The sequence below is a fragment of the Phaethon lepturus genome, unplaced genomic scaffold (genome assembly GCF_000687285.1).
Source record: "Phaethon lepturus isolate BGI_N335 unplaced genomic scaffold, ASM68728v1 scaffold8525, whole genome shotgun sequence".
Lineage (NCBI taxonomy): Eukaryota > Metazoa > Chordata > Aves > Phaethontiformes > Phaethontidae > Phaethon > Phaethon lepturus.
Window position 1 is genome coordinate 52,754 of NW_010542608.1, and position 21,873 is coordinate 74,626.

At 41.7% G+C, this 21,873-nt stretch overlaps 1 protein-coding gene across 1 annotated transcript in view; it reads left to right on the forward strand.

Annotated features, from left to right (window-relative positions):
- LOC104621560 (unconventional myosin-Va-like) overlaps positions 1–21,873 on the forward strand; it is a gene marked incomplete at both ends in the record, with an annotated part of 68,501 nt that overhangs the window by 33,301 nt on the left and 13,327 nt on the right. The window contains 13 exon segments of the mRNA XM_010288078.1: positions 1,364–1,629; positions 2,199–2,280; positions 4,823–4,963; positions 5,762–5,887; positions 8,043–8,126; positions 9,449–9,451; positions 11,554–11,715; positions 13,734–13,831; positions 14,514–14,600; positions 14,699–14,807; positions 16,339–16,550; positions 17,495–17,651; positions 21,174–21,413. Coding sequence (XP_010286380.1) covers positions 1,364–1,629; positions 2,199–2,280; positions 4,823–4,963; positions 5,762–5,887; positions 8,043–8,126; positions 9,449–9,451; positions 11,554–11,715; positions 13,734–13,831; positions 14,514–14,600; positions 14,699–14,807; positions 16,339–16,550; positions 17,495–17,651; positions 21,174–21,413 — 1,767 coding nt within the window.

The window sequence follows — 21,873 nt, forward strand, 5'->3', positions numbered from 1 at the left end:
ACCTGAGCCAGGCTGTTCTCTGACAATAGCCATGTCATTGCAGAGCTCTGTCACCATGCAGAGTGGTCTTCCTGGGAAGTGCTGGTGTGGTGATGCAATGGTGGTGCTGCAGGGAGCTCAGCGAAGGGCTCCGCGTGGTGCTGTGTGAATGAATCGGTTTGTTTAATGTCAGCTCGAGTAACCCTAATGTGACAGTCTTTTGTGCAGTGTTCATTATTATTGTTACTTTATTATTGTCTTCTGAGCCAGTTAAAGTGGTATGGCTAAACGGAAAGAAGATGTGCTCTGTTAACTGGATTTTGGAGGTGTAACAGCACTGCCAGGGGATCTGTATGCTGTGAGGACTGGAATAAGCCCTGGAGAAGTCAGAAGGACATGGAAATAGAAAGATAAAATACCAGTACCCTGAAGCTACTGGGCATGTAGTAACAGTCCCCTGTAATCTGTCCTTGTCAAGACGCTGCTTGTCAGCATGTTGTTGAGCCACTGGGTGCAAAGTGAACGTGATGAGGAAGTAGTGTTCAGGGAGTTGCTTAGGAGGAAAGACCTGTCTGTCCTCCTTGATTTCTAGCTGTTGGTTTGTTTGTTAGTCACAAAGTGTAGTATCTTAACCCATTGGGTGGTAAATGCACTGCACAGATTTTTATGCAGGAATCTTATATACCCATCTCAGTGTGCAAGCCTTGCTAGTTGATTTTACCTGGTTAAACAAAGGTCAGTTTTTTCACTTGTACAGTCCAATTTGAGAGTTAGAGAACATCATTTGTGTACTCTAGTCTCCTAATGTTTGTCTCCAGAATTCACTGAGAAAATACTGTGTTAGATACTGAGACCAGAGCACTAAAGCCGTTCTGCATTTCTTCCTCTTCGTTCTTGGCTTGGGCTGCAATGGCCCATTGCCCGTCACTCCCTGCCGTGGATTGTATACGAGCAGACGAGAGCACCACTCGAGAGCTGTAGCCCATTCTGTCCCCAGCCCACAGCTGATGTCCTGTTCTCTGCATTTCTCTAGTTTTCTTCACACAAAACTGAGACAGGTACAAGAATTCAAAATACCAAGTGCATCCCTGCAAAGCTACGTGATTCATTTTTGCGAAGGTAGCAGGTTCCCTACGTGGGGCTTTTTGGTGAACACAAGTATAGTAAAATGCCTTTGGGGAAACTGTGATTCACTAATTTACTTCAGCAATGTGGATGTGATAAGTGGGTAGGGAACCTGTTAACATTTTGAAGGAGGAAGAGCTGAGGAGGCTGCTGTTGCTGCTTATTGTTGGATCGCTGCAGGCAGGCCGTTCTTATTGCATGATTGCATATGTGCTATTGTTAATAATGTTTCAAGACCTAACGAGATTGTTTTTATTAGCCCAAGCATGAACCCCTCACCATCTTCTGTGACCTCATGGGTGTGGAGTATGAAGAGATGGCCCACTGGCTTTGCCATAGGAAGCTCGCAACTGCCACTGAAACCTACATCAAGCCAATTTCTAAACTTCATGCCATCAATGCCAGAGATGCACTTGCCAAACATATCTATGCTAATCTCTTTAACTGGATTGTAGATCATGTGAACAAAGCCCTTCATGCTACTGTAAAGCAGCATTCTTTCATTGGAGTGTTGGACATTTACGGGTGAGTCTTTTTGTCAGAGATGTGACACCTATTACATAATTACCTTACAGCAAAGCGTCTTTGTCTTTATCATGTAGTGCTGCGTGGATTACACAAAAAACCCCAAACCTTTAGCAGCTGCTTATTCCAGATGAAGGAAGTAGGTGTTTAGTTTTGACATACTGTCTAAGATCTTTGTCTTGACTTTCAGGTTTGACATTTGTAGTGGGATTTCAGATTTTTGCTGTTGGTAGTTCCTTTATTTTTGCAGTGGGGAAAGTTAGAAGGGAATTGTCATCTTATGGCTCCTCCAGGGTGGCACTTCTAGAGGAGACAAAGATAACTAACATGCTCTTCAGGAACATCAGTCCTTTCCCGTGTTCCTCATCCTTGCCTAAAGAAGGAGCGTCACTGAATTGCCTGTGTTCTGCAAGTTGCCATTTACCTATGTGCTTTGTTACTTGATTGTGGTTGTTTGTGCCCGGAATAATGCAGTGACTTTGACTGGAGGGAGGGAATTTATAATTATGGGGTCATTTAATCTGTTTTTTTCACTGCACTAGTAATTTTTGAGTATCTGCATATTTTAGATTTGAGACATTTGAAATCAACAGCTTTGAACAGTTCTGTATCAACTATGCCAATGAAAAACTGCAGCAGCAGTTCAATATGGTAAGTAGAAAATGACTGGCATTTCCTCTTCCCTTTCCCCTCACCCAGGTCCATCCTGCTAATTGGGTCCCCAGTGGTTACAATGAATTCCTTCAGTCTATTAACCAGCTGTCCTGGCCGTGGGCTTTGGTGGATGGGGAAAGATCGACTATCTCCTAGAAATAGATTTTATGACTAACTGCTGCTCTGGGACTATTTGAAATTCCGATCACAGTAACAATTATAAGATAGAAGCAGTGCTTGGCAATTAAGACCCTGAGATTGTCTGTCGATGAGAGTGCAGTGTGGATGAAGTTGGAGTTAGCTGTGTCTCCGTAACCTCCAACGGGAGCCTGTGCACGGGCAGCAGAGAGCGGGGCTTTACTGCTGGAAATCTGCCACCCACGCTTCCTCTCCTGGCATCATTTTTTGAGGGTTTTCAGCCGCATCCTGAAATTGATGACTGACGTGTGGCAAGAGGCGCCTCTTCCCCCTCCTCCAGAGAGATCACGATTCTCTCTCTCTCTCCTCTCAGCCCTAGTGACGTTTGTAATTATATATCTTACCTGCGTAACGATGAGGCAAGTTATTTATGCCAGGTCTGTTGCTAGGCTGTGCTGCAGTACAGGAATAGCTTTGAACTCTCTTTATGAGCGTACCTCCATGGCAGTGTGCTCATCCCGCTCGCAGGACCGGATCCCCCTGTGCCATTATTCATCCCAGCAACAGGGATGCGTGTCGGCAAGTAAGTCGGGTGCTGGAGCGGAGGCTGGGCTTTCCAGCCCCAGCGTTCCCTTTCTGTGCTGGTGGTGCCATGGCTGGCTTCATCTCTGTAAGCGGGATGTCATGACTGCTAAGTGCAAGGTATCTTGGAGTTTCTTCAGCTCTATAGCAAAAATATAGTCGCAGTAAGAATTGTAAAGGTTCGCTTCTTTACTACAGATCACCATCGCCGTGTTTCCTTCCCTCTCGTGCTGTCGCTGTAAGCACTTGTCTCACGAAGGATGGGGCAATGGGGCTTTTGGGTTGATCCCCCGCCAAGTACCAAAGCGCTGGCAGACCCATTGGGCTACCATGCAGCTACACAGGGTGGAAGTTGTTTTAAATTAAAGCCCCGTGTCTGTGGCGGCAGCCAGCAAGCCTTCACGTGTCACCCAGCGCGGCACAAGCCTGGCTGCCCGGCCACCACTCGCGTCTCCACAGCCTGCCCGGCCTCCCTTCGTCTGCCTGACCACCCACAGCCTGTAAGGAAAATTAGGTCTGAAGACATTTTTCACCACATAATTGCTAATTCCTTTACAGTGGAGAAGTGGTTTTATGTTTTCTTTCAGGACTTAGGTTGGGTATGACTTGCCAATAAAACGCTACCATTGGCTTTCCTGTCAGGAATTAACTCGGCGTGTAACGCAGCCGTTAAGCGGTGGGGTGGGAACGGCTCCCGCAGGCGCCGTTAAGGAGTGCTGCTTTGGAAAGGATGGTGTTAAGCTAATGAAATAAAAGGGATAAACTGCTTTGTCAGGGTAGTTCTCTGCTGTCTGGCAGATGCGTGCCAGAGGGCTGCGAGGCATTTGTGGGCTTGTGCACTGAGCTCAGGGGCGGCTGCGGCTGGCTCCACGAATACAGGTGTTCGTGGTGGCCCCCCGAACCCTGCCCACAGTGCTGCTCTTTGCTGCTTGCTCGGGTATGCTCTGAGTTCAGTTCTGCCTGCCAGAGCAGTTAGTATGCATTAAAATTTAAATGAGAGATACAACATCATTAAAAATAACTGGAGTCAGCAGTCTTTTTGTTTTTAAAAAGAGTGCTTGTGCTACTAAGACCACAGTTCGCCTGTTTAATGTTGTCTTATCTTTTCTTCCTAAAGTTTTAATTCATCTCCTATGTGTGTTTCATTAAAACTGTGCAGGTTTTTTGTGATAATATTTTTGAATAAATAAACAACTAGATTGTTACTGATCTTCATATCAGATATTCCACAAAATTTTGCTTAAAGGATTTCTTGTGCTAATACTCGCAGAGTCATTCTTGCAGATTTTTGCTGAAGAATAAATTTTAATGCAGTGCGTCATCTTAAAAAAAAAAAATCCGCAACCATTTAAGAGAAAATGGAGCTCTGTTCTTCTACAAGGAAATGCTAAAGTATTTATAGTGAAATTTTACTTGAAATAAAGCAGTATTCATAACTTCAAAATCATAAACGCATGGCACATCCCACTTTATAAGTTGCTGTTCCTGCACTTGAGGCTTTTTCTGGGTTTTGTGTTGTGTTTTTTATAAAAGAAAAAGAGCTTATAGTAATTGTGGGACAATGTAATAAAAAGAAAGGATAAAATAGACCTTATTTGCAGAGAATATGGATGAGTTCTTTAATTTAGTCTGTTTTCTTTAGGCCAGGAAAAAAGGTTAATTTATTTTTCATACACTTACTTGTTGAAGTGTTTATTCAATTGAACTAGTATGTCACTTGACACCCTGGATTAATGTGCCAAAATGAATTCAAGTGAGAGTTTGATGTATTTATTCTGCATTTTATTTCACAGAAAACTATTTTCTTTTTGCCCTGTAGCATGTCTTTAAGCTGGAACAGGAAGAATATATGAAGGAACAAATACCATGGACCTTGATTGACTTCTATGACAATCAGCCTTGCATCAACCTCATAGAGGCCAAAATGGGAATCCTGGATCTGTTGGATGAGGAGTGCAAGGTATGTGTTCAAGGGCTTTCACAGAGAAAGAGGTCATCAGCCATCCTGCCTCTGGGGCCTCACAGGGAAAAGTAATCTACATACAGCCATCATTTTGACAGTCTGCTGTTGAAAGCATTTGGAGAACATACAAACAGAATTGGCAATTACAGGAGGAGAAAAAATGGGTTTAATCATGCTTTTTCCCCCCCCTCCTCTCCATCATGTATCTGTATCTGTTTCTGGCGCTCTGATTAACCTTTGTTTGGACTCTGTCAACTTTGTTGTTTCCTGAGTGCCGCAAGGACAGTCTTCGGTTCTGTCAGATTGCTCCAAATTGCCTCTCGCTTGGTGTGTCACTTTTTGTCTTTTATCTTAGTTTAAATTATGCCAAGCCATGTACAGGGGATGGCATGTGGTGTCTACTTCAGTGGAAACCCAGCGTGGGGTTCTTGTGTATCACAAAGCATCACAAGTAATCTCTAATGGTGGTGCATGGGTTCTGACCCACTGAGACACTGGTCAGCCAGAAAAAGTACCTTTTGGATCCCTGCCTTCGGGTGTGTGACACTGGAAGTGTTGTTAGCGTCGCATGTGTCACATAGCAGCTACACCTGCTGCTGGCTGTGCCAGATCCAGAGCGCTAGAAAGGCAAGTGCATAGCTGATTACTGGCTTCCTTGCTTATGGAAGTGCTGGAAATCCAAGAAGCTGGGAGTTTGAAAGCAAACCACAAAGTGTTGTCCCCCGTTGTCTTAGTTTCTTTTGCTACTTAAAAGTTCTCAAGACATTTTAAATGGCTGTGTGTTCTCTTCCGTAGATGCCAAAAGGGTCAGATGACACTTGGGCCCAAAAACTATACAATACTCATTTGAATAAATGTGCCCTCTTTGAAAAACCGCGTTTGTCAAATAAGGCTTTTATCATCAAGCACTTTGCTGACAAGGTAAGGACTTCTTCTCTGGTATCTCTTCCCGTGGCTGGTGTTGCAGAGCATGTGCGCGGGAGGGGATCCTGGTATGGGCGGCTGTTGCAGGCAGCGACTGGGTAGCAGCATCCCTGGCTCTACTCTGCTTCTTGCAAATTGTGTGCTTGCCGGTATGCCTGAGCAGAGAAGAAAGTTGTCCTGGCAGCTGTGCAGAGCCAGGAACACAAACGAGCTCCTGACTCCTGTCGCACACTGTAACCACTAACCATCCTTTTTCAAAACATGACAGCTTAGTGTATTTGCAATTCACAGCATAATTGTATCAAATCCCGTTATATATATAAGTATATATAGTTATATATCTATAGAAATACAAAAAATAGAAAATAATTTATCTCACTGTAGTTGTAGGCTAAAGCGCAACAACCAAATGGTGTTGGTTTGCTGCCATCTTAATGTGCAAACAGGAGGGAGGCTAACACACCCTTCTTGTTGCTGGAGCAGTATGTGCTGCTTCCACCCTCGCCTCTGCTGGTCCGTGAACAGCTATTTCTAGCAAACTGGATGAGGGGTATCTCAGTGGAGTGCATGGGTGGTTCCGCTCCCACAACGCATCGTCAAACTGAGCAACTCCTCAGGTTAAAATAAAATTTTAAAAAATTAAAATCCTATTTAAGGTAATTGTCCTGTTAAACAAAGAAGCTGCTCAGAATATTGTCATCTTTGTTGAAAAAAGTTTGGAGAAGCCTGGGATTCTTATCAGTAGGTCCATATGTGCTGACGTGGAGGTTGGAGACCTTTATTTGCCTCCACTTGATTTCCCCCAGGTTCTTGAATTTATGCGTAGAAGAGGGGTCCTGTTCCTGTTGCATTTAGTGTTACCTTAATGAAAGCAGCACAGACATCTCTGTAACTATTTAGATTAATGAGTTATTTGGTGGATGACAGAACAAGAAGGGCTTAATTGATATTTGAAAACAAGGCTTTCCTATGCCTGGTCTGAGCAGTGAGGGGCCAAGGAAAGCTAGAAGTGGCTCCAAGCAGGTGTTGGCAAAGCTCTAAGCTCTGATGCGCTGTGTGCTCACCTGAATGCATACGGACATCTTGAAGGAAAAAAAGTAGCTGTAGCTGGCAGGTTAGTAACCTCTGTGCGTTGTCTTCTCTGGGAGAAGGCAGAGGTTCTGCTGCCCTCTCCTGGCATTCTCTCCCGCAGTACGAACATTAATGGTACCCGAGGTGCTGTTCAGAGTGGGCTTTCAGTTTGGAGAGACCTTGGGGAGATCCTCTGTCTTCTTCCCCCCTCGGAATTTTTTGAAATGTTTCTCAGCTTGGGATATAGTGTCTTTGTGTAAGCACCGAGAGATGGCTGTGCCGAGAGGAAGAAGCAAATTGCTATAAGCGTCTGCTTTGTATTTTATAGTCTGGGCTTCTGCTCATACAAGATTGAAAAGTTAGCGTGAGACACTTCGAGGGTTAGCATGCTTATGTTAATTAATATCAAATCCTAAGGTACAGACTTTTGACAATAGTTTTTGGTTTTTGTTCAGCCTTGAATTAGGACAGTGAAATAAATACTAGGTTTTTATCTGACACTCTGGCTGTTCTTTGGCCATGGTCCGGGAGACTTCATGACCCTATGATAAAGGATTATTATGTATTGTCACAACATTCAGACTTTTTTTGCTCCTGGTGAAAATAGTATTTCTGAGTACAAATTGGGCTTTTTCATAATAAGCTGCAGGCAGATCTACTTATTGCCTCTCAGCTGATGAGATGAGATATTTTGTTCTCAGTTGCATCTGAATTTCACACAATTTTGCAGCCTTGGTAACTTCAGTGAAGGAGATGCTCAACACACATTTTGATTTTTTCACCTTTACATTAACCATTCAATCATGCTGTCTTACCACAAGCATCTCTCAGCAGTGAAATATCTCTGGTATAATGCAATAACAGTATTTATCTCTATATGTTTTAATGTTTTACGTTTTACTGGAAAGCACTCTCTTTGAGGAAAATCTATATTTAACAAAGATGCCCTTGGGAGCTGATATTTTCAACATCCCCAAGCATTCTCTGGTTTAAATGTGAATGTTACAGCTGGTGAATTCTATGCAAAATATTCTTATTAAATACTTTTAATACTTACTTTTTTGTAAAATGATGTTTTCAGGTGGAATATCAATGTGAAGGCTTTTTGGAAAAGAATAAAGATACAGTTTATGAAGAACAAATTAAGGTCCTAAAATCAAGTAAGGTTAGTATAAGGATTTTTTTTTCTTCTTCTGCAGTTATGAATCCTTGAACTAAAGGTCAAATACATTTTCTTATAAACCTAGGAAATGTTTCTCCCTTAGTACCAGATCAACTGAAATTGAACATAGTTTGTATTTTACTTGGCTATCTGTATGAATTTAGAAAGTCCTGTAGCCTGATTTTGCTCCATGTGAGATCGACCTATATTTAGCCACTGATTTCACTGTTTGGGTTTTTTGGTTGTTTTGTGTTTTTTTTTTACTTTTCACAAAACTGTGCTATATTTTCTGTAAAGGCATCAAGGATGTCTACTATACTATAGTAGTATAAGAAGGCTTAGCAGTTAAGCCCTTAATTTTGTAATCTGAAAACAGAAGCTCTTGTTTCTGCCCTGACAATTGAGCAGAAAATTTCTGGAGGAGAGGCAATTTCTGTTCCAGAAGCAAAATGAGAGAGGAATGAAATGTATAGGCCCTAAGGACATGAACCAGAATTTACGGATTCTTGCTTTCTTGATATCTATGAAAGAAAGATAACATCTGAATTGAAAAATACTGCATGAAGGAATAGTATAGAACAGGCCTTCAGTGGCATCATCTGCTTTTTTTTAATGGCAAAAATGCTAGTTGTGCTCTTCTGAAATGTAAAGGCAATTAACTTGACATTGTGCTGCGATGACTGTTGGGAATTTGCTAGCTTTAGTGGCCCAGGAAGCTGGATATCAAGGACAGGCTATTTTAAATTACGCTGTTCTATCAGGAAGACCAACATTTTTCTCTTCTGTTTCTATTCTGAGCAGATACATAAAGCTAAAGGATTAAAACATGTAGTATAATGAAATACTACGGCAGACTTTGTGCCGAGAGAAGTGTTGAAGGGGTGTGAGTGAAGCCAGCCGCTCTGTGTGTGGCATCCTCGGGGCGCGGGCAGGGGCCAGTGCCCGTCTGGCTCTGGCTGTGCCCTGGCGTGGCAGCGCGCAGTGCAGGCGTGCTCCGGGGGATGTGCTCCAGTCAGTAAGGGACGATGCGGATGCAGCTGCCGTAAGAGCGTGACAACAGCTCGGGCAGGCTCAGTAGGTTGAGTCAATTCAGTCTAGATACTAAGAAACAATGTGGTTTTCCCCAAGGATAAATTTTACCAAAACCAGTGTTTAAAAAAAAAAAAAAAATCAACTGTGCAGAAAATAGATTTTCAAAAGAAGAATGTTTCATTTTTATTTTTCAGCAGGCCCTCTTTATTAGTAATTGTAGTGGGATTGCATTTCTGATTTTGTTGTTGTTGTTGTTGTTGCTGTTTTCGGTGTTTCCTGTGCACATTCAACAGAAGGTAATTCTAAATTGAATGCATCATCTGTCATCCTGCCCATGCCCACGCTCACATACAGCTCAAATGCTTCTTTGCCCTCCGAAGTGCATGACACATGCTGCTCTTGGCAGGCACTGTAGTGTTTAGCTATTCATTTTGGCCTTCTCTATAAATCCACCCACAGGACCTCTTTGAACTGGTTCAGTTTCCATGCATGTTTCATGAAAGCAATACAACAGTCCTCAAGCTTTTAAGCTTGCTACTGGCATGTTGTTAAAATCTTCTGTTGTGGCTCTGCGTTGAAAGTAATGGTCTGTAAGATTGTTAGCAGCATGTCTGTTAAGTTGCCTGAAAAAACTACAGGGAAAAAATGCTTGCTTGCTTGTTTTCTACCACGTGAATTATCTGTCCTTTGATCAGTGTTTTCCCTCTCTTCGAACACTCCTAGTGTTCTGCAAAACAAAGAAAATTGATAAGATGCTAAAAACCAAAACTGAACGAAAACATGAATGCCCCCACAATGTGATCATCTCGGCAATGCTCTCCTGTTGTTGACCTCTGCTGCTGAAGGCCATCCATTGCTCCTTTCTTCTGCATGCAGTAACTGAGGCAGTGTCTATGAAAATGGCACCTTTGAAATGCACTTGCCCATTTTTGCAGGCAGGTTTTCCCAGGGTTGAAAAAAAGGGCACGACACTTACTGATAGCTTAGAAAAGCTTCACCCATCTGCGATCCCGACAGTGGGGACCCCCTTCCCACCTCTGCCCCTGGTGTGTGAGAGCATCAGGAGTTTCAGACAAAGCATGCTTCATTCAAATACATTTCTGTATGTGATGAAAAGACTGTGCATACCGACTCGTCTCTGACTGTGGGCAGCTGAATGAGGTGGTGGTGGCCCAATCATCCTGAACTCTTTGTCGAGTCAGTGGAAGGGACAGGCTAAATACCCCTCTGGAAGTGTCATTCTTCCGCTAACTACAGAGGTAATCTTAAGGAGATCGTGCTCCTACTCTAGCAGAGTCAGGTGATAAGGCTAAGGTTTGATACTCCATTGCGTAGTTCAGGAATTTAGGATACGTTTGTAGCATTCATAGTCATTATATTATGCTGGAATGCTGTGCTGGATGCTTTGATGCCTTCTGCTAGCCCATCTGGCACAACCACAGAGCACAAGTACCATTTTGTTGCGCAGCATGTTTCATTGGTTATCGTGCATGCTCACCAAGTTTTATAAGGCAAAACCAATTTTTTTATTTTTTAGGTTGTACTTAGCCCAAGCACTTTCTAGTACTGAGAATTGAATGCTCCTATCTCTTGGGAGAAAATGCACAGATGCTAGATAAAAGATTATTCATTGACAGGTAGAGAAGTTCAGATTTTCTTACTCTTGTAATACTTCTGAAGTGCTATAGTTGTCAGTAGAAAGACCTGGTGGTGTTATTTTTAGTTATAAGTTACTTCAAAGCAGCTATTATATATGGGTGTATTTTGTAGCCATTAGAGAAAGGGAACTGGAAGCCCTGAGTGATATTTGGAAAAATGTTTCTGGTTTTCATTCCACTCCCACTGGCCTGAGAGTAGATCTTTGGTCAGATAAATTTGGCTAATGTTTTTTTTTGAGTTGATGGTTCCTCTTTTAAGTGGATTATTTCAATTTAGAGTGATAAAGCAGGAATATTCTTAGTTGCCTGCTGGGTTATTCAGTGTCCTAGATATTTCTCAACCACAAAGGAGAAAGAGTCTGATGCACCACTGGAATACGAGAGGACCCTGTTGTTTCCTTCTTAGATCAAAGCAGCCATATATAATTGCAGTTGGTACTTTATGAAGCTGCTGTCAATTCACATGGAAGCCATTGCTTGCTCTATGAAAAAAACTCAAATCAGAATTTTATCTTCAGAAGGAGACTCACTGATCAAACCCACAAAATTTTTAGTGCTAAATCATAGCCCACTCAGTATACTACTGGCTTGAATGCTTTTTTGCATTTGTCCCCATGTGGAGTTCAACAAGAACTCAGCGCTTACAAAAACTAAGCCTGGATTCTAACTACCTTAAGCACAAATGGGTACAATCACTTGCTGGATTCTTACCCTCTGTATTTTTTCTGCTGTTATACCAGTTTAAACTGCTACCAGAGTTATTCCAGGATGAGGAGAAGGTCCTCAGTCCCACGTCAGCGACCCCTTCAGGGCGTGTGCCTTTGTCTCGAACGGCTGTAAAACCAGCCAAGGCCAGGCCAGGTCAAGCCAGCAAGGAGCATAAGAAAACTGTGGGACATCAGGTGAGTTTGAAGCAGCGGCTCTATTAAATAATCTCTCTCTCTACCTCCCTCTGTCTCATAGGTCCCAAGGTGTGCTGGTGCTTCTTGGGATCCCTTGTGATTTTGAGACAGGTGCAGCTGATTATGACTTACAGTTTGGAGAAAATATATCCTAATTGCTAATACATTTGAGCCACAACTTCGGGGACCTCAGTTCTTATTGGTGCCAAAACCAAAACTCAGGTCTTTTCAAAATGGATTTAACATGCTGGATGCTGAGAAGCTTAGAAAATCTTATACTGGGGCTTTTTGATTGTGTGCCATGTGGTCTGACTCAAATCAAAAGCAGGAGTTCAGTCCATAGAACACTTGGTTCCAGTTATTAATGGCTTAAACATAAAATACCTATGTGTATGTGCCAGAATTAAATTAGAAGTATGCAGATCAGTATGGCTGAAGAACTCACTTCTTTGTTACTTTCCACTCAGCAGATTTAACAGGTGTTTTATCAAGATGGTTATGTCCCCAGTCAGTGCTTTATATATGACAGAGTGTCCCTCAGACTATGTATAGGAGCCAAAGGGACCTTTTTTGGCAGTTTAGTACTCATTTTTTATCTACTTGCCAACCTGTACCACTTTGCTAGTGAGTAGTGGCATTCTTTTGCCTGGGGCTTCCAGAGGGTCTGTGTGGATAACTCTTTTTATGTTACTGTAGGACAGCCTGGAATATAAATTAGCTCCAGCGAGTGTAAGGTCTTTGTATCAGTGTCCCCTGCCAATTCTTGAAGATGAACCAGCCACATCTCTCTGGTGCTCAGAGTTCTGATAAAATCACCAAAAAATGCCTGGACTTTGTCCACTGTCTTGGGTGGTTGTCGATACCCTAACAAAGATGTTAGCTCAGTGTCTGTGCAGTGTCATGAGCTAGTCACACTGCTTAAGTGAGAATCAAGGAATTCGGAGAATGTTTGATGTGGATATTCGTAATTTCTCTATAACCTTCCCCAAGCAGGCTATGTCAAACTATGGGTGGGAATAAGTGGTTATTCATGCTACTGTACAGAATGCAAATCTGCTTGGCATGTGTTCATGGTACAGGCTGCAAATTCCAATCTTCTGCAGTTCATGCAGGAGAATCCCTGCCCAGTTATCTTTTCAATTTGAACTTCAATTCTGATTTTGCAAACAAACAGTATCCTGAGGCTGGTAGAGGCTGAACAGTTTTGTTGTCAGACTGAAACAATGAGTTGAAGTGTTAGGGGTACTCTCATACTACTACTATCAATCAACCACATACATTCATTTATAAATTTTAAAGAAAGCTAATACAGAAGTGCTTTTTACCATGTACTCTGTAGAAATAGAGGCTGGCTTAAAATCATGAGCTCAACAGAAAAAGGGAGATATATCCCAATACTTTTAAAACATCTAAGACATGTTTTCATTGTTTTCTTTACCTATTGGGGTATTCTGTGGTTAGAAGGATATACTGCAGTATGTTAGATATTTGTGGTCTTGATACTTCTTTAAAAGTGAACCTCCTTAAAACTCTTGGATATCGGACTTTCAAAGTTGTTTTCAGTAGGTCTGACATAGGGATGAGTAGAGCTGAAGAAATTGATACTTTTTTTTTACCACTCAATTTTAAATTTGATTTAAAATTTATTTAAAATTAAGTGGCTATTTAGTAATATGCCATGAGGTTTAGTCATGAAGAGATGGATTAGATGAAGACTAGGGTAGATGAGACAGTCAAATCTGAAAATAACTCAGTCTATCCTGTGGTTTTCTAATTTCTCAAATTCTGGTATGGGAGTTTTACTCCTGTAAAGCCTAACATTCAGAAGTCTGTCTGCAACATAATTCACCCAAAGATGGTACCTGAAACTAAAATCTATTGCCATAACAAAAACAAGCTGGTGTTTATTTTTACAAATAAATAAATATCCCTAGGTCCACTTCCTGAGATTATCTCAAACATTACTGGGCTTATTGAGGCTATTCCCTGATATTTTTCCCTTTTCCTTTTTCAAAAAGTTTCGAAACTCTCTCCATCTGCTGATGGAAACCCTGAACGCTACAACTCCACACTACGTGCGCTGTATTAAGCCTAACGACTTCAAGTTTCCGTTCACGTAAGCTGGTTCACATATGGTTCGTGTAGCATGTGCATGGGAGGGAATTGCCCAAGGCCTCGGAGGATCAAGGTTCTGCTTAAACCTTGCTCGCTCAGGAGTGGTGTGTCTCCTTTCTCTTGTTATGCACTCACTGTTCCTGTGTACGTGTACTTTAGAGCAGGAGATGTGTTGTGATGAATAGAGGGAGAAATACTTCCTGATGCTTTTTTTTTGGTTTAGGGTGATATATGAAAAAAACCCCCAGCATTTTCATTGCTAGCTGCTCTAAATGTGACTGGCAGTTTGTGCTCCTTGAGTTCATTTGACATTTGCTGGAATTTGCTTTTGCAGATTCCAGCATCTTACTCCTTACCTTTTTTTCATATATGAACTTGCTTAGAGCTTTTCTCAAACATCTGCTTGAAATCTGGGCACACAGAGACTCCCATGGCTATTGGCAGGCCAGAGGGAAGCAGCACAGGATGAGCAGCTTGCAGCAGCTGACGGGCTTGGGCAGTTCCCCTGTCAGGCTGTCCTCTGTTACCACTGAGTCGCAGAAGCACTAGCTGGACTTGTTAACCATCCATCACATCCCTGCTCCCGCTCCGTGCCACTCCTGCCCTGCGTGTGCGCAGGGCCAGGCGTTCCATGTAATGCAAAACTAGCCCCATGCCCACAGGCTCTTTTTATTCCTATGTAGGTTCGATGAAAAGCGGGCCGTGCAGCAGCTGAGAGCTTGTGGTGTCCTGGAGACCATCCGAATCAGTGCAGCTGGCTTCCCTTCCAGGTGTGTTTGCCACTTTTTAGATTGCTTTCAACTTCAATTCTTCTTTTTAAGAGAATTATTCATTGTTGGGACTGACACTGTCTCTGTTTTTGGGACAGGTGGACATACCAAGAGTTCTTCAGCCGTTACCGTGTTCTGATGAAGCAGAGAGATGTCCTTAGTGACCGAAAGCAGACGTGTAAAAATGTCCTGGAGAAGCTGATTCTGGTACTAGACTTAGTGCTGAGAGCATTTGGAATTTGAAGGAATAAAGAAAGCATCCCTTAGTCCCTCGTAGCCACACCGCTTTAGTACTTCTACAAAGTACTAAACCACCAATATTAGCACAGGAACTGTAGAATTTCCCAGTGTATCACAGGAAAGGAAGACGGTGTTTGTAAGCGTGGGCGGGTTGAGGGTGAGCCTTACCTTGCCTCTATTAGCATTAAGATGTTAATGCATCCTAATAAGGATGTATTAACACACCTTAAGTGAGGTATAGTTATCTGGAGGTTTTCTAATGTGGAGGTGTCTGTATATGTTTGTGTCTTTCACACTGCTCCTCCCAGCTCTTATGCTGGCCACGTTTTTCACTCCTTTCATCCTCATGATATTTCTCTCTGCTTAGCACCGTGGCTGTCCTTATACCTCAGCAGCCTCTTGCTTTGCCTCCTACCTCCAGTTGTGGGCCTACATTCCCAGGCTATGCCATCTGCACCACCAGTGTTGCACTGGAACTGATCTGTTTCTTGGAATATCTTAAGGACTGATGAACAGCGGAGTGCAGGCAGGCTCCAAAGAGACTGTTCCAGCCAGTTCTCAGTAGAAGGTGGTTAACTGAGACTTACTCAGGAGTATCAGTTAGGAAGAGAAAGAGAAAAAGTTTATTGAAGATATAAAAGCAACAAAGTTTACATTGCTGAAGTGCAATGCCAATGTTAGTAGGTTTATGGAAACAAAAAAACCTACACAGTGCAGGCAGGTTGGGGCTCAGCTTTTCAAATTCTGTGTCATTGGGTGGACTTAACTAAAATCTTTTGGTTTATATGCATGTGTCTGTATTTATAGTGTTAATGTGTAATGTTAAATGTATCCTAAGCTGTAGCTCTTTGACTGCTGTTCCTTTTAACTTGACATCAAACAGTCAACAAAATTAATTTCTTTCAGTGTACCTTTGTATATTTGCATTTTTTCCCTCCAAAGAGTACTACAGCCTATAGACATAGAATATTATTCTCTTTCTGGTTTAATTCTGAAATTTCAGATGTGTTTGAGCAGCAGTGAGATGCTTTGTTCTGGCTTAGTCCTGATGCAGTAAACGACGCATAAATGTTTGAAGCCCCAGCTGGTTTTTTTTGTACTGCGTAATATGGTTGAAGATGGACCGTTCCAGAGGGGTCATCTACAATTCAAGCAGGAAACTGTCCATTGCCTGTATTGCTTTCATCCTCTGGGCCCCTTCATCACCTCCTGTAGCCTTCCACATCTCTTACAATCTTTATGGCATTCTTGTCTCAGCAAAAATCTCACATTACTTCTTTAGGCCATGCTTGGCTTTATTATATTAATTTGTTAACAGAATCATATAGAGAAAATACTCTTCTCCACTACTTAATCTAAGTCTAGGTTTACGTGAAATATTACACACATAATTTTACCTCTTTACTAACTGTACTTTCATTTAGCCCTTCGAGCCTTTTTTTTTTAATCCACTAACATTTAATACTGTAACTGATCCTCTTTTTACCTCTGAAAATAGGACAAGGATAAGTACCAGTTTGGGAAGACAAAAATATTTTTCCGGGCTGGTCAAGTAGCCTATCTGGAAAAAATAAGGGCAGATAAGTTGAGAGCTGCCTGTATCCGCATCCAAAAGACAATCCGAGGCTGGCTGATGCGAAAGAAGTACGTGCGTATGAGGAAGGCTGCCATCACCATTCAGAGATATGTCAGAGGGTACCAAGCACGATGGTAAGCAATGCTCGTGGGAAAACCCACACTAGCCTCAATTCAAATCCCTTTAAGTAGGACATTTAAATGTGATACATTTGTTCTCTCCTTCCTATACTGGCTGAGAGGAAATGATTTTCCAGGGAAATGAAGGAAATTGAATATAATGAGTGTGTCTGTCCTGCCTGTTTATGACCTTCCTTGAGAGGACAGTAGCACACTGGCTGTATGATGCTTAGGACAGTATGTTGTTAGTGGGAGCAGAGTACAAGTAGTACTAGGAGGTATCTTGCAGGTGAGGTAAAGCAGGACTCTTGGCTGAGTCCTTATTGCCCAGTTTCCATGTGCCCTCCCAGCTGGGTCGGTCTGTCCTGCTGGAGAAGCCATTCCTCATCCAGGGTACAGCTGTAAAGGAGATAACCAGAGTCATTTGTTTGGATTGACTTCAGAGGGATGGCCATGGATGGGCCAGAGGAAAGGGTAGGAATGCAGGTGGTATTGTTCAAAGACAAGGTGGTTATGAAGACTGTAAGAATCAACCTTCGGAAAGAGGCTTATGTCAAGATGTTTTGTAATTCTTGCTGAGAGGACAAGTAAACATTTTCTACAGTTTGAGGTTAAGAGAAGAGACCCGGTAGGTGGCATAGTGGAAATGCTTTAAAGCTGGAGAAAAGGCGATGAGGAATTAAGATGAGTTTATTTTGTTAGTTCTATAGCTCTCAGAGGAAGTGAAAACGTCTCCCTGTAAAACCTTACAAGGCTTCTGTTAATTTGTCGGTCTGTTGTACTGCCGTACAGTAGAATAGCAAGTAAATACGCTGTGTCACTGGCAACATTAGGAAGAAACTGAAGTAGAAAACGTAGCTCCTGAGAAAGCGGGTAAAATTACAAGATGTAAAAAAAATCTAGAATTCAGGCTCTGCAAAATAATTACAAGTATTATTTGTAATCTTCTTCTTCCTTAGCTATGCCAAGTTCTTGCGGAGAACACGGGCTGCCATCACTATTCAGAAGTTTCAGCGCATGTATGTGGTCCACAAACGATACCAGTGCATGCGAGCTGCTACTATTGCTCTTCAGGCTCTCTTAAGAGGTTACATGGCCAGATGCAAGTACCAAATGGTAAGAAATCGTAATGTTTTACTTCTTCACTCTAGCTTTATTTCCACATACCTTCGGGACAAAGCTTTTCTGTGGTGTCCCCTTGGGAATCTGAATCGTTCGTGTGTGTGCTGTTACGCATAATGCGCAAACAAAATATCACAGCATGGATTGAAGACAGCACCTGGAAATTAGAAAGACCTGATACTGCAATCAATGAAGTTGTCATTTTAGCGATATTCATTTTGTCATCTAATATGGATGTACCTGGACTTCTAGTGCAGTCAGTGGAGAATCTAACAGGGATTTACAGCATTTCTCTTGAGAAAACTTTTTCATTTGTTATATAGAATGTCGAGGCACTTACAATAAATACTGAAAATGGCCTTGTGTGAATGTGCCTCCATGAGTCCAAATCGGTATTGCTCACGTCAGTATACATATCTGATGCACTACTATTCCTATGCCATCCCTAATTTCAGTGATTCTGAAATGGCTGATGGAATATATTGAAGGAGATTAATGTTAGCATAGAGATACCCACAAAAATAGGAGATTAAAACTAAAGGGGGGGTGTGTGTGTTGTTTTTTTAATATACTGATGTTGGGGGCTCTTTGGAAAGAAATTGATATAACACTGTCCTAGTGATATTGATAATATTTTCCTCATTATGCTTGATTAAAAAATAAAAGCTCTATTGAGAGATTAGAATTTGCTTTTCAGTGGTTACAGGGCTCGAAACAGAATTAGGATTCATATGATTGGACTACGAAATGCCAACATGTTTCATGGCACTTTTGTTTACATGAATTGTTTTAAGTAGGCTCAAAACTCAGCCTGTATTTCACTGAAAAGTTAGCCAAAAGAGTTATATTTTTTCCCTAAGCAGCATATAACCAAAAGCCAACTAGTGCTTGTTCCATGTGTTTCTCTTCTATATTTGAAGTTTCTGTATACTTTTCATTTGTATTAAAGTTGCCTGCAGAGTCACATGTGAATGTGTCTAAATTAGTGTTTTAACATACACTAACCAGAAACTTTGAAAACAATTAATCCTTGATAAGAATTTCTAAGTAGTAAGATCCCTGTGCTTGACTCGGCTGTTCTTTTGTGCGGGTATCGACTTGCCTTTTCATTGGAATTCTTAGCATTTTCATTATTACAAACCACATTTTATGTTGTGAGATTATATGATACATTTTTAACAGTGATCTGACCGATGTGACAAAGTGAGACATGGGTCACAGCAATACGTGGACTAAAAGACATCCTTAGGAAAATGGGAGACAATTCTGTATGCCTGAAGTTAGTCGCTTGAGTGATAAGACACTGCATCTGTCCTGTAGCACAGGGTTTTATAATCCTGTTGTATTCCCTTTTAATAGAGATGGTGGATTTCTGGAGGGATCCCTGTAACGGGTGGTCAGACTTGCCTGTCAGGGAGTATCCCCCTCGAGCAGCGAATTGTTTACCGCAGTAAAACGCGGTGTGCTGTGTATATGTTGTCCTCCAAAGGTGGAATTTTATTAAAGCTGAGATACAGGGATGGCCAGAGAGAGAAGCACAGGCTCTGCGTGCCATGGGGAGGAAAACACGGTTGTTCTGAAGTTCATGATACCTGCAAATGAGTGAAACCGAAAGGCTGCCCTATGACAGCATGTTGGGCTGAGCTGTGACTCTAAGTAATATACGGTACACTTGTTGTTCGTTAGGATTGTGAAAGGTACCTGTTGTTGTTGTTAGAAGAGAGGGCATGTGTTGCAGTCACATGACTAATACAAGGAATTTAAAATGGTTGAATCATCTATCTCGCACATCCTGGGGAAAGCTTCTGCCCGAGACACTGCAGTGTGCTTCTCAGCTTAACAAGGAGTTTAGTTCCTCCACAGCTTTTGCAAAAGCTTTTCTCGTAAATTAAGTAACTTCTCTGATACTCTCACCTTATGTTGGAGTGGTCTGTTGCCTCACTGGATTGCATGAGTGTGAGAATTCACTGGCAGATGAGGACCATCCCTGCACGATGGAGGTATTTTATGGGACTTGTTGCTTTCAAACTTGAGGTGAAAATTCTGTTGAAAGCTAGTTGTATTCAAGCTGCTCGGGCACACACAGGTAACCTGAAGGACTATTCCAGGAAACGTGTAAGAAGGAGGCAGGAATGGCAACTGCATGACAAGCAGTCAGAAGGACTTTGGCTTTTGACCTTGCTGTACTGTTGAGAGCACTATTTCCTTACCTCAGTGTGCTATTTAACCAAGTGCTGGTATGTCAGGTCTCTTTTTTTGCTTTTCAGAAATAAATGCTAAGGGGGAAAGTTTATGTATCTTATAATCTTGCCACTTTGCCGATGAACCTTTTAAATTCATTGATCTGGAAATGCAACACTTCTAACACATTTGAGTTCATTTGCTAAGAAGTATAAAAGAAAATAAAATTGTTGTTACCCTACTAGTTTGTCTTATCTGCTTTGTGGTAAATTAGTGTAAGAATGTGAACTGCATATGATCTTTAAACTATCAAATCCAAGAAGTAACATAAAATCTTAAATAGTTTTGTTCTTTAGAATAAACTGTTTAATCTGCAGAAGCTTTATGAAGTGAACTCTAGAGTTCTGAGAGTCCTGGAAGCCTTGTGGGTTTGGGCCTCTCCAAGCATAGCTGTGGTCTGCTGGAATTCAGGTGCTCCAGACCTGGGGGATCTGTGATTGAATCAGTGGGTGAAGGATCCAAAAAACAAGTAGTATACTCTTCCTAGTGGAAGCCTCTGGCTAACACACTGATGAAGGTTGCTGGCATTCTTCACTGCTTTTCATTAAAAATTAGTTTTAAAAATTGTTTTTTGGTTTTTTTTTCATACCTCAAAACTATGGTTGAAATTTCTGTCATGAAGTAAGTTGGATTTATTATAATATATAATTTGTCATTACAATAAATGGAGATTTTTCGATGCTGGTGTGTCAAAAAAAGGAAAACTGACTGGAACTTGTAGTTTGGTTAGCTAGACTATGGCTGCTGTTTTTAACAGCTGCTACAGTTTACTCTAGGTTCTAGTGTGTACTACCTGCACTGCATATCAAGTGTGGTAATTTTACACTTTGTATTGATGAATCCTATGCAGCATATAGTTAATGATTCTAAGATGTTTCAAGATAAAAGATGCAGGGGAAAAAAAAAAGGACTGTATTTGTAATCTTGCCAACAGGTACCATGTATTTTTGTAATTAGCTTGGATCTGACGTCAACACAAAGGAATGCCTGGTTCTTCAGTGTACCTCCAGTTCTTTCTTTCCATGTTTTCCCTTCTGGTTCCTTTTCATTTTATTCCGTGTCATCTTCCTTATTCCTGTCTTCTTTTCCTGTTCTTTTTTTCTTAAATTAATTCCATATTCACTTCTTGTTACTCTTCACCAGAAGTTTCTCTTTTCAGGCTAGGGTGTCTCTATGTGTACACCGTGTTTACACCTCTCATTATGGAGTCTGTTTAACTGAGCAGGTGTAGTTGGCAACTCTAATACCCCTTGTGATGTTTTTTCTTAACTGTAGATGCTTCGGGAGCACAAGTCTATTATTATTCAGAAACATGTAAGAGGTTGGCTGGCTCGAGTGCACTACTGTAGGACCTTGAAGGCAATTGTTTACTTGCAATGCTGTTACCGGCGCATGATGGCCAAGAGGGAGCTGAAGAAACTGAAGATAGAGGCCCGGTCTGTAGAACGCTACAAGAAGCTTCACATCGGCTTGGAGAACAAGATCATGCAACTACAGCGAAAAATTGATGAGCAGGTAAAATGTCTCTGGCCTCAGGGAAAATATTTAGAAATCTTGTATTACCTTTCTTAGTAGCACCGTGGGCTTTCACAGAAAAATGCACTGAATTTGCATTGTAAGGTATCAGTTCTCTCTTCTGCTGAAGAACATTGACAGAAGAGAAAGGGACGCGACAGCAGAACTGGAACAGTAAAGCGTCAGTTTGTGTGTCTCAGCAGCACTGAGAGAAAACATCTACTCCCTTAACATCTGTATTTCATTTGAAGCACGTCAGTGTTCAAATGGGGGAAGGTGAGGTGATCATGTGTGATGTGTGTGGGCTCCCCGTCTGATTTTAATTTAGGATGTTAATGTGCAGCCTTAGAGACTGAACTGTTCTGTCACCTTGTTAAGCAATTCTCCAAATACAGACTGAAACTTTTTGGAAATGGGGAAGCTGCTCTTTTGCTCCCATGTCTGGGTATATTCTGTAGGG